The 12387-nt window shown below is 48.2% G+C and overlaps 1 protein-coding gene across 1 annotated transcript in view; it reads left to right on the top strand.

The window, feature by feature from the left end:
* The first annotated feature begins 4391 nt into the window (after positions 1–4391).
* Positions 4392–12387, top strand: part of SLC15A1 (solute carrier family 15 member 1) — a 70361-nt gene continuing 62365 nt past the window's right edge. The window contains 1 exon segment of the mRNA NM_001032899.1: positions 4392–4428. Within this exon segment, the coding sequence (NP_001028071.1) occupies positions 4425–4428 (4 nt within the window). The 5' untranslated portion in view covers positions 4392–4424.

The following is a 12387-nucleotide window of genomic DNA, read 5'->3' as shown; positions in this document are numbered from 1 at the left end:
GTATGGGCTGCAATAAGAGGTGGTGGAGACCAAAGTTTTATCATGCAGGTGAAGCCTCCAGGTAGCAGGCTTCAGAGAGAATAGATTGTAAATTTTTTTTTTTTTTTGAGACAGTCTTGCTCTGTTGCCCAGGCTGGAGTGCAGTGGTGCGATCTCGGCTCACTGCAAGCTCTGCCTCCCGGGTTCACGCCATTCTCCTGCCTCAGCCTCCTGAGTAGCTGGGACTACAGGCGCCCGCCACCACGCCCGGCTAATTTTTTGTATTTTTAGTAGAGACGGGGTTTCACTGCATTAGCCAGGATGGTCTCGATCTCCTGACCTCGTGATCCACCTGCCTCGGACTCCCAAAGTGCTGGGATTACAGGTGTGAGCCACTGCGCCCGGCCTGTAAATGTTTTTTATTAGACTTAAGGTCTGCATTGATGTTAGTGCCATGCCCAAGAGGTACAAGGAGGCACATCCAATCCCCACTTCCCATCATGACCTGGAGCAGTCTCTCAGGTTAAATTTTAAGAGTGCCCTGGCAGAGGAGGAAGTCCATTCAGATGATGGGTGGGTGGGGGCGGGTCTTAGAAATTTACTTTGGTTTACACTATCATCCGCTACACAGCCTGCCAGGGAGCAGCCCTGCGAGACACAGGTCTCCAGGGACTGGCTAATCTATTCAGGATCTGCAGAGCCTGTCTCTTTGACCCCCTTCATTTCTGTTCTTCATTAGGCTTCTCCATCTTGAGTCCCTTGCCTCTTTTGGCCATGCTTTAACGGATAAGAATGTGAGCTCTGTGGGCACAGGCCTGTCTCTGCCTAATGCCATCACTAGCATGGTAGTTGGCACTGGGAGGTGATAAATAAATAATGCCTACATGAAGGATTAAATAAGCATGCGAAAGAAACAGCATTTGTCTCACAACTACTGAGAAGTTGCTGCACCCACTGCAGAAGTTCTGATTCAGTAGATCTGGGGCGGGGCTGAGAATTTGCATTTTTCTCAAGTTCCCAGGTGATGCTGATGCGGCTGGTCCAGGGATCACAGTTTAAGAACCGCTGGCCTAGACCAAAAGTGTGTTTACGGGAGTCCAGGATTCCGGGGTTCATGAGCTCAGCCACAGAAATACCACCCTGCAGAGAAAACTTTGACCTAAACAAGCCATCGCAAGCCCCACCTTTCTACTCCCAGCATATCTCGCAGGGTAGCAACTGCGAGTGTACTTCCAAACCTTTCAGAGAAACTTTTCCTTTCCTTCAGCCGAGGCTGCATTTTTCTACCCCATGAGGTCCTGTGACTTGCAGCCCCCATTTCTGGAGGTAACATTGACCGCTCCCTTGTGTGTATCAATGCCGCAACTATTGGAAGAGTTTCTTACTCTTCAGCTGCAGTGAAGAAAGCCTGGGAAGGGCAGACTCAGTCACCTCTGTGGAATAGCAGTCTCTGTTTCTCCCTAGGCACCACAATCTTCCAGAAAGACTTGCTGGGGGAATGCTGAGACTCAAGAGATAATAGAGTCAGGTGAGCAGATAAACCAAGTGTGTTGTACACACACGACAGAATATTCCTCAACTTCAGAAGGAAGGAACGCTGAGGCACTCATACCATGGATGAGCCTGGAGGGCATTACCCAAAGTGAAAGAAGTCAGACACAAAAGGACAAACACTGGAGATTTGTTCCCTAGACACCAGAGTTGTCAGATTCATGGAGACAGAAAGGAGAATGGTGGGTGTCAGGGCCTGGGGGTAAGGGTGGATGTGGAGTATTGCTTATTGGGTCCAGGGTTTCCATTTGGGAAGATGAAGAAGTTCTGGAGCTGGTGTGGGGATGGTGGGACAAAAATGAGAATGTACTTCATGCCACTGAGCTGTGCACTTCAAATAGTTTTACATTGCAAGTATTTCAGCATGATTAAAACAAAAAGGCTGTGGAAACTCACCTTCATTCCGCCTTTTAATGTTCCCCTCTGTTTGCAGAACATCCTGAGATCAGGCAAGAAAACAGAACAATAACCTGGAGACAACGACTGAGTTATTATTTTTGTTTTGTGATTTTTTTTTAAAAATTATGCTTTAAGTTCTAGGGTACATGTGCAGAATGTGCAGGTTTGCTACATAGGTATACATCTGCCATGTTGGCCTGCTGCACTCATCAACTCATCATTTACATTAGGTATTTCTCCCAATGCTATCCCTCCCCCATCCCCCACCCCCTGACAGGCCCTAGTGTGTGATGTTCCCTGCCCTGTGTCCATGTGTTCTCATTGTTCAGCTCCCACCCATGAGTGAGAACATGCAGTATTTGGTTTTCGGTCCCTGTGATAGTTTGCTGAGAATGATGGTTTCCAGCTTCATCTGTGTCCCTGCAAAGCACATGAACTCATCCTTTTTTATGGCTTCATAGTATTCCATGGTGTGTATGTGCCACAATTTCTTAACCCAGTCTATCACTGATGGACATTTGAGCTGGTTTCCAAGACTTTGCTATTGTGAATAGTGCCCCAATAAACATACGTGTGCACGCGTCTTTATAGTAGAATGATTTATAATCCTTTGGGTATATACCCAGTAATGGGATCACTGGGTCAAATGGTATTTCTAGTTCTAGATCCTTGAGGAATCGCCACACAGTCTTCCACAATGGTTGAACTAATTTACACTCCCACCAACAGTGTAAAAATGTTCCTATTTCTCCACATCCTCTCTAGCATTTGTTGTTTCCTGACTTTTTAATAATTGCCATTCTAACTGGCATGAGACAGTATCTCACTGTGGTTTTGATTTGCATTTCTCTGATGACCAGTGATGATGAGCATTTTTTCATGTGTTGGCTGCATAAATGTCTTGAGAATTGTCTGTTCATATCCTTTGCCTACTTTTTGATGGGGTTGTTTTTTTCTTGTAAATTTGTTTGAATTCTTCGTATATTCTGGATATTAGCCCTTTGCCAGATGGGTAGATTGCAAAAATGTTCTCTCATTCTGTAGGTTGCCTGTTCACTCTGATGATAGTTTCTTTTGCTGTGCAGAAGCTTTTTAGTTTAATTAGATCCCATTTGTCTAGTTTGGCTTTTGCTGCTATTGCTTTTGGTGTTTTAGTCATGAAGTCTTTGTCCATGCCTATGTCCTGAATGGTATTGTCTAGGTTTTCTTCTAGGGTTTTTATGGTTTTAGGTCTAATATTTAAGTCTTTAATCCATCTTGAATTAATTTTTGTATAAGGTGTAAGGAAGGGATCCAGTTTCAGCTTTCTACATATGGCTAGCCAGTTTTCCCAGCATCATTTATTAAAGAGGGAATCCATTCCCCATGGCTTTTGTCAGGTTTGTCAAAGATCAGATAGTTGTAGATGTGTGGTGTTATTTCTGAGGGCTCTGTTCTGTTCCATTGGTCTATATCTCTGTTTTCGTACCAGTGCCATGCTGTTTTGGTTACTGTAGCCTTCTAATGTAGTTTGAAGTCAGGTAGCATGATGCCTCCAGCTTTGTTCTTTTTGCTTAGGATTGTCTTGGCTATGCAGGCTCTTTTTCTGTTCCGTATGAACTTTAAAGTAGTTTTTTCCAGTTCTGTGAAGAAAGTCAGTGGTAGCCTGATTGGGATAGCATTGAATCTATAAATTACCTTGGGCAGTATGACCATTTTCATGATATTGATTCTTCCTATCCATAAGCATAAAATGTTCTTCCATTTGTTTGTGTCCTCTTAAAGAAAGGATGATTCTTAAAGAAAGGAAATGTAGAATCCCCCAGAAATGCTTTCAAAGATTGAATCTCAAAATAAAGCCACGCACACACTCTCTCACACACACACACTCTCACACACAATCACACATTCTCACACACAAACTATATACACACATTCTCACATGCCCTCACACTCAGTCCTCATTCACACACATGCTCACACACACACACAATCCTCACACCCACACACAATCCTCACACACACTCGTGCGTGTGCGTGCACACACACACAGCTGACCACTGTCCCACTGTGTTTTGCCTCCCCACCCAGAAGCCTGCGTTCCTCCCACAGTGGTTTCCAAAGTGTGATCCTGGGTCCAGCAGCAACAACCTCCCCTTAGACTTCTTAGAAATGCACATTCTGGGGCCCCAGCCCCGACCTCCTGAGTCAGCTGGCCTGGGGATGGGGCCTGGGAATCTGCGTTTAGACTGGCTCTCCCCGGGCCTGCCACGCGCTTCGGTCGGGGAATTCCCGCCCGCACCTGGGCCGGGGCCGGTGTCCACACGCGACGGCTCGGGAGCACGGACCTCTGCTCCCCGCAGCACCGCCCCCCGGGTGGAGCCGGTGGCCCCGCCTCACAGAGCTGGGGCTGCACCTGGGACGACGGGGCCGGACCTGGACGCCAGGTCTGAGGAGCCGCACCTGCCAGGAGCACGTCCCGCCAGCCGGTCGCAGGAGCCCTGGGAGCCGCCGCCATGGGTACGCTCGGCGGGCGGGGGGCCGGCTGGGCTAAGGACTCTGAGGGACGCGGGGACGGGGACGGCACCGGCACCGAGGGCTGGGACACGCGAAGGGGACGCGGCGGTGGGAAGCGGGGCGACCCGGAGGCCCACGGGGTCCGGGAGGTTGCGGGGCGCCCGAGGTCCCCTCCCGGGTGGTCACTGCGCGGCCGGGGCGCGGAAGCCGGAGGTGCCCAGAGGCGCCGACTCCGCCGAGGTTGCGATCTTGATTCTCCCGCCGGTGGGGCACGGTGGTCCTCGTGTTCCTACCCTGCGGGCCGGGAGTACGCGTGGAGCGGGACGGGACCCAGCGGGTGACGGCAGGGACCGCAGAAACACCGTCTACCTGGCGGGCGCCTTGTGGCTGCCTATGCACTTGTCTTGCCTCTGGGTGGCGAGGTGACCCTGGAGTTCCGCAGGGAGCCCTGGCTCAAGAGGAGTTGGGGCCCTCTCTTTGTGGCCCCCTCTTAACCCTCTGCACCGTCCCCTGGTTTAGTTGAAGGCACCTTCTGTGCCTTACAGAATGGTAAGGAGCTGGCTCCTGATGGGGCTGGAGCATCAACAAAACAGCTAGGAAGCAACTTAACTCCTGCCCCGCTTCGGAATTAACCACCCGGGAACTAAGGCAGACCCAGAGAGAATGAATGGATGCAGAGCCAGAGCCGCAGGAGAGCAGCCCAGCCCGCTGCTTTCTTAAAGACGAGGAAGCCCATTCAGTTCCCCAAAGTTGTGTCAGGGATGCCCCCGGCCGGCACTTTGCAGAAGATGTGGCCACGTGGTTGAGAGGGATCTGAGCCTGTAGACAGGAATGTCGGTCAGTGGCTGCCTCAGTGGTCCCGGTGGGGCGATGTGTGTCGGTGGCCAGCCCCGGGGCGCAGCCGTCCTCTGGCTCTCAGAACGCCTGCCGGACACACCGTATGGTGGTTCCTAAGGAGAAGCAGTGAGTGGTTCACACTTTGGACTTCTAATTGTGGCCAATTGTGCCTGTTCCAGAAAGATCTGCAACTTCCCTCTCTGGTGGAGACTGGGGCAGAGCTCAGCTCTGCAGGCAGATTCCCGGGCTGCCGTTCTGAGTCCCGCCCTTAAACAAGTCCCACCTGTCACTCTATGTAACTTTGCTGGGAGGTGCTCTGAAGTATTTCTGTTGATCATCAAATACCAAATACCTGAGTAGCATCCTTGTTGAGTTGGAATTGATGACCCTTGTTGAGCAATTCCAGCATATCCAATCTCGAGAGTTGTCAAAGGCAGCTGCCTGGTTGTTGGTGAAGGAATAGAGTTAGCTTTTGAAGCCTCCTTCCAAATGAATTGAGGCGTTCTAGTCTGCAACCTGTCCTTTCTGTTTGCAACTGAGATTGACATAGCATGTGAATAGCAACAAAAAGTTTATATGCAAACACTGATTTGATTTTTACTGAAGTCCTAACTTTTCAATATCAAGGGTTAGTAAATGAAAAAAAAAATAGTTTAATGGTTAAGGGGGAAAAAAGTAGTAGTAACTTCTCTTAAGAGCAGATCTTGGCCAGGTGCGGTGGTTCACTCTTGTAATCCCAGCACTTTGGGAGGCCGAGGTGGGTGGATCACCTGAAGTGAGGAGTTTGAGACCAGCCTGGCCAACATGATGAAACCCTGTCTCTACTAAAAATATATAAAAACTAGCCAGGCATGGTAGCAGGTGCCTGTAATCCCAGCTACTCGGGAGGCTGAGGCAGGAGAATTGCTTGAACCTGGGAGACGGAAGTTGCAGTGAGCCGACACGGTGCCACTGCACTCCAGCCTCAGTGACAGAGTGAGACTCCGTCTCAAAAAAAAAAAAAAAAAAGAACATCTTTGGTGCTTAGGTCATGCCAGAATTGCTTCAGATCCCTCAGTGACTGAGGGGACACTTGAAGCAGTTGGTGAATGGGGCAGGAGACAAAAAGGACGTGGTCCTTAGAGAAGCCTGTGCCTCCTGCCTCTGACTTCATCCCACTGTAATTGGAACAAATTTTCACAGTAGGTGCTTTTTCATTCCTTGAGAATCCAGGAGCAGAAGTTCTGAATGAATAGGAAAGTGAGGGATTGGATGAGACTCAGAATTGTACCATTAAGGCATTTGTTAGACTTAGTAACAGAAACAAGGAGAATCCATAACTGTTAACAGGATAAATAAAAGTTGCTTTGGGGCTGGGCACAGTGGCTCCCACCTGTAATCCCAGAACTTTGGGAGGCCGAGGCGGGTGGATCACGAGGTCAAGAGATCAAGACCATCCTGGCCAACATGGTGAAACCCCGTCTCTACTAAAAATACAAAAATTAGCTGGGCGTGGTGGCGGGCACCTGTAGTCCCAGCTACTAGGGAGGCTGAGCAGGAAAATCACTTGAACCCAAGAGGCAGAGGTTGCAGTGAGCTGAGATCGTGCCATTGCACTCCAGCCTGGGCAACAAGAGTGAAACTCTGTCTCAAAAAAAAAAAAAAGTTGCTTTCGGTGTGGCAATGTACAGCCAAACCTGGCTGAGTTTCTTGTTGGGCTCATGAACGGCACCTCCTTGTTTTAAAGCAGTGGTCGACAGTCTCTCCTGGAAAGCCTCAGGTAGGAAATGCTTTGGGTCCTGGGGGCCAGCTGGTCTCTGTGGCAACTTCTCAACGCTGCAGTTCTAGAGCAGCCGTAGACAATAAACAAATGGCAGAGCGGTTTCAATAAAACTTCATTTATGTACTCAGACATTTGAATTTTATGTAATTTTCATGTGCCACAAAATCTTAAACTTCACAGTCACTTAAAAATGTAAGAACCATTCTTAGCTTGTGAGCCACACAGAAACAGGCAGTGGGCCAGAGTTAGCCCATGAGCCATAGTTTGGGGACCCTAGCGAAGGTATCTGTGTGGTTCTCAGAGCCTGGGGTGGGGAGACGTTCTTTTCCCGAGGGCTGTCAGGTCGAATTCAGTCTCTGAATAGCAAAAAACTTCTTATATGCTGGGAAGAAGCTTCAGTAAGAAAAAGGAGCCTCCGGAGCCTTCGTAGGGTCACGGGGCTGGGGATACTTTTGCTGGAGATTTAGACTATTTGATCTCTTTCCTCCCACCCCACCTCACTCCCTTATTCAAAGCTTACCAAGACTATGCTAAATGGACTCTGAAAATTAGGTACAAGGCTTCAGGTTCTATGCAGCAAGCACCTGCCTCCATCTGCCAAGACCTCCAGGTTGACTGGAGATTCTCACTCACTTAATGAAGGAGGCTTTATTCTCTTCCTGCCCCACCAGGTCTCAGCCTCCTGGCTGGCCTTGTTTGTGATTCTGATGGGTTTTTCCAAGTCAGCTGCCTGAGCTTAAAACGATGGATGGGCTGTGAAGGTCCCTCACACCTGGCACGTCCCTCCACGTTCTCTCTTCCTGTCAGCTCTTGAGTCAACCGAAGAACAATGTTGAAGTACCAGGGCAGCTGGTGTCCCTGCTGCAAGCTATCGGGGTGGTTTCACACTGAAGGAGGCCTTTGGCATATGACCTTTGGGGAACCCACCTCCTCCTAGCCAGCAGCAAGAAGAGAGAACTTCTAACACTGGGTTCTTTCGGGCTAATATTGCCCTATGTCAGCGGTTTTTAAACTTGAACATGCATCAGGCTTATCTGAGTGAGGGCTTGTTCCAGCAGTGGGGCTTGCTGGGCCCCTCGCCTAGAGTCTCAGGGGCAGGGTAGAGCTCATGCATTTCACCACGTTCCCACGTGGTGTGATGCTGCTGGTCCCAGGCCCATGCTTTGAGAGCCACGGCTCTAAAGAACCCCTGGGTTCTTTGTTTTTTTTTTTTGACCCCTGCCCATGTGCAAATGTTGCTACTGTGTCCTAAAAATTAGGCTGTGGGAAGGTCTAGTACAGTCTGGCCCCTGGCTTGTCCGTGTGGGTACATGTCCATGACAATGAAGCATTGGGTAAATTAGCAGGTAGAACTTGAGAATTAGTCTGCTGGTGCTATCTTAACATAGGGAGAGCTGGGCACTGTGGCTCACGCCTGTAATCTCAGCATTTGGAGAAGCTGAGACAGGCAGATCATTTTAGCTCAGGAGTTTGAAATCAGTCTGGGCAAGCTGGCAAAACCCTGTCTCTACAAAAAAAAAAAAAAACAAACAAACAAAAAAAAACAAACAGCTGGGCGTGGTGGTGCACACCTCTAGTCCCAGCTACTCAGGATGCTGAGGCCAGAGGATCACTTGAGCCCAGGAGGTAGAGGTTGCAGTGAGCTAAGATTGCTCCACTGTGCTCCAGCCCGGGCAACAGAGAAACTGTGTCTGAAACAACAACAAAACAAAAACAAAGAAGTAAAGAGAATAGAAATGAATGGGAGTGATAAATGAATGTGGTTCAGCTGGGCTGGCCGGGATGCACCTGAATCGTTATCTATTTACTTACCATGAGAGGATAAAATAATCCTGCCTTGAAGAAATTTATATCCTCAGGGGGCAGGAACATAAGCCCGTAAACAGCACTCTTCCACTCTGAGTTAGAGTTGTGGAAAATGAGGTGCTATGAGATCAGTGAAAGCAGCAACTAGGAGTGTTTGTCTAAGCAGGAGGGTTTGCCTACTTTCGGTTTGCCCAGTTTGGATGGGATGCTAAATGTTTGCATGGTCCTTCACATCCCTTACAAAATGTCCTGAGTAAGATTATTCCATTTTTGTTTCACTTGGGTTTTTTTGTTTGTTCGTTTGTTTTTTGAGACCGAGTCTTACTCTGTCACCCAGGCTGGAGTGCAGTGGCACGATATCGGCTCACGGCAACCTCTGCCTCCTGAGTTCAAGCAATTCTCCTGTCTCAGCCTCCAGAGTAGCTGGGAATACAGGTGCATGCTACTACGCCTGGCTAATTTTTGTATTTTCAGTAGAGACGGGGTTTTGCCATGTTGGCCAGGATGGTCTCAACCTCCTGACCTCAGGTGATCCACCTGCCTCGGCCTCCCCAAGTGCTGGGATTACAGGCATGAGCCACTGTGCCAGGCCAGGATATTTTGATTAATAATTTTTTTCTACTGCCCTTTGAGTTACTGAACCATTCCATGAAGAACAAACAGGACTTACTCAATGGGCTAGTTGAGCTACCAGGGATCCTCCCTAGAAAATGGGACTGCCACTCTGTTCCCCATGGTGGAGCTGCTGATGACTGGGGGCCTGGTGTGGAATCTTGGAGCTGAGACTGCCCAGCCAGCTGTGTTCCCATGGCAGGGACAGAAGCTCTCAGACACAAATGCATCTTGATTCTACGCCTTACAGGAGAGAAAGTGGGTAGGTGTCCCAGGTGAGCCGATAAGGAAATAAAAACAAGGGTCAGGCCTGAGGAACTTTTCCACATTCTTCCTTGAGGACAGTGAGAGAAAGAGGAGGACTCTCTGCTGAGTGAGCACGGTTGACTCATCATCCCGGGGTTGCAACACAAAGAACCAGGGAGTCACTCTTTTGTACCTTTGTCCCTTGGTTTCAGAAGCTGGAACTGTATTGCGGAGGACACTGGACCCTGGGGTCACCTCATGGATGTGATAGAAAGGAGGCTGTGTCAGCCAGGGCGGGCCACACCTCTGCTCTCGGCCCCTCTGGTTTTTGGGGTGTAGGATGCGGGCAGCTATGAGAACACAGTTAAAGCACAGGCTCAGCCGCTGGGAAGTGCCACAGCTCGGGGCAGAGGGACAGGGTCTTCCACAAAGGCTTAAGGAGGAAGGTCTAGTTCCCCTCCCAGTTCCTAGACTGGAGACTTCTCAAAGCCCCTCACTGGGCTGCGGGAAGGGGCCTCTCATTGCAGAGAGGGTTTAGGGTCCTCCAGGTGTGATGCGGGGATATGGAACAAGAGGTCCATGTCCCGAGGGAATTTTGGTTCAGAGATCAGATTGACAACTAGAAAAGTCACAAAATGTACTTACATAAGAAGGCTCGTTAAAAGTTCTCAAACTAGGCATTTAGAACTTCTACAATCTGCCCCTAATGACAAGATTTTATTATAAGCTCTATTAGGGCATGGCAGACATTTATACATTTGAGATGTTCTTGGGGAAATAAACTTTTTCCTTTTTTTTCAATTAAATCAAAACACCTTGCAGAGAAAAGGGAATGCTTATACACTGCTGGTGGGAGTGTAAATTAGTCCAGCTATTGTGGAAAGCATTGTGGCGACTCCTCCAAGAACTACCATTTGACCCAGCAGTGCCATTACTGAGTATATACCCAAAAGAATATAACTCATTCTACCATAAAGACACACGCACACATACGTGGTACATATACACATGGAATACTACGCAGCAATAAAAAAGAACAAGATCATGGATAGAGCTGGAGGCCATTATCCTCAGCAAACTAACAGGAACAGAAAACCAAACACGGCATGTTCTCACTTACAAGCAGCAGCTAAATAATGAGAAGACAAAGACACAGAGGGGAACAACACGGAGTGGGGCCTACTTGAGGGGAGAGGGTAGGAGAAGAGAGAGGTTTGGGAAAAAAAAAACGATTAGGCACTAGGCTTAGTACCTAAGTGGAAAAATAATCTGTGTACAAAACCCTGAGTCACGAGTTACCTATATAACAAACCTGGACATGTACCCCTAAAACCAAAGTTAATAAATGTTACAAGTTAAAATAAATAAGACACCTAAACTCACATGATGTACTTGTTTCCTGTGGTGGCCGTAACAAAAGCACCACAAACTAGGGAATTTGAAACAACAGAAAAGTCTTCTCTCACAGTCCTGGAGACTGGGAGCCCAGAGTCATGGGGTCAGCAGGGCCACACTCCCTCTGAAGGCTCTAGGGGAGAAGCCGTTCCAGGCCTTTCTCTTGCTTCTGGTGTGACTGGTAGTCTTTGGCATTCCTTGGCTTGTGGACATGCCCCTGCCATCTCTGCCAGCCCATCTGTCTCTGTGTCACTTTTCCTCTTAGAAGCACTCTACTCGCATTAGATGAGGGACCACCCTGTCCCAGTATGATCTTATCTTCGCTAATTACGCCTGCAACCATCCTATTTCCAAATTAAGGTCGTGTTCTGAGATTGAGAAGGATGTGAATTTGTGGGGGGATGGGCAGGACACTATTCGACACCCCGACATGATAACAAAGTATTGTCTCTGAAATACGTCCATGGCTTATAGATGACTTTAGATAGAAAACATTTGTAGGGTAAAGATAACTCCATCACGATCCTCAGCTCAGATGCTATGTTTGGTGACCAGTGTCTTCCCCTAGCAAGACAGATGGGTTTTCTGGTCATAGTTTCTGGTCAACTGTAAACGGTCCACTTAGTAGGAGAGTTGGTATGTAGAAAACAGGTGCCAGAGTGATCTAGGAGACACGGACAATTTACCTCCAGTTCTAAACACGCCATTCCCGTTCTGGTGATGCGGTACTGTGGACCTACAGATAAAGCTTCTAGGCAGTCTTCGTGCACAGTGTTTCACTCTTCTTGTTTTTGAAAAATATAGCTGCTTGCTAATTCTAAAATTAGAAGACTGAAAAAAATAAGTCACCTGACATTTTTATGGAGAGTTGTTAGATAATATCCAGTGAAATGTAAAATACACATTTTATATATATATATATATATATATATATTTTTTTTTTTTTTTTTTTGAGACAGGGCCTCGCCCAGGCTGGAGTGCAGTGGCGCGACTTCAGCTCACTGCAAGCTCTGCCTCCCAGGTTCACGCCATTCTCCTGCCTCAGCCTCCCGAGTAGCTGGGACTACAGGTGCCCACCACCATGCCCGGCCAATTTTTTGTATTTTTAGTAGAGATGGGGTTTCACCATGGTCTTGATCTCCTGACCTCGTGATCCGCCCGCCTCAGTCTCCCAAATACACATCATGTTTTAACAGCATTCTACTTCTAGAACTTTCTTACAGATATTCTCATGATAGGAAAGAGCCATGTGCAACCCAAATATTAGGTTGGTGCAAAAGTAATTGCAGTTTTTGCCATTACTT

This window comes from Macaca mulatta, chromosome 17 (genome assembly GCF_049350105.2).
Source record: "Macaca mulatta isolate MMU2019108-1 chromosome 17, T2T-MMU8v2.0, whole genome shotgun sequence".
NCBI lineage: Eukaryota > Metazoa > Chordata > Mammalia > Primates > Cercopithecidae > Macaca > Macaca mulatta.
Note: the sequence above shows the minus strand (reverse complement) of the source record. Positions and strands in the feature narration are given on the sequence as shown.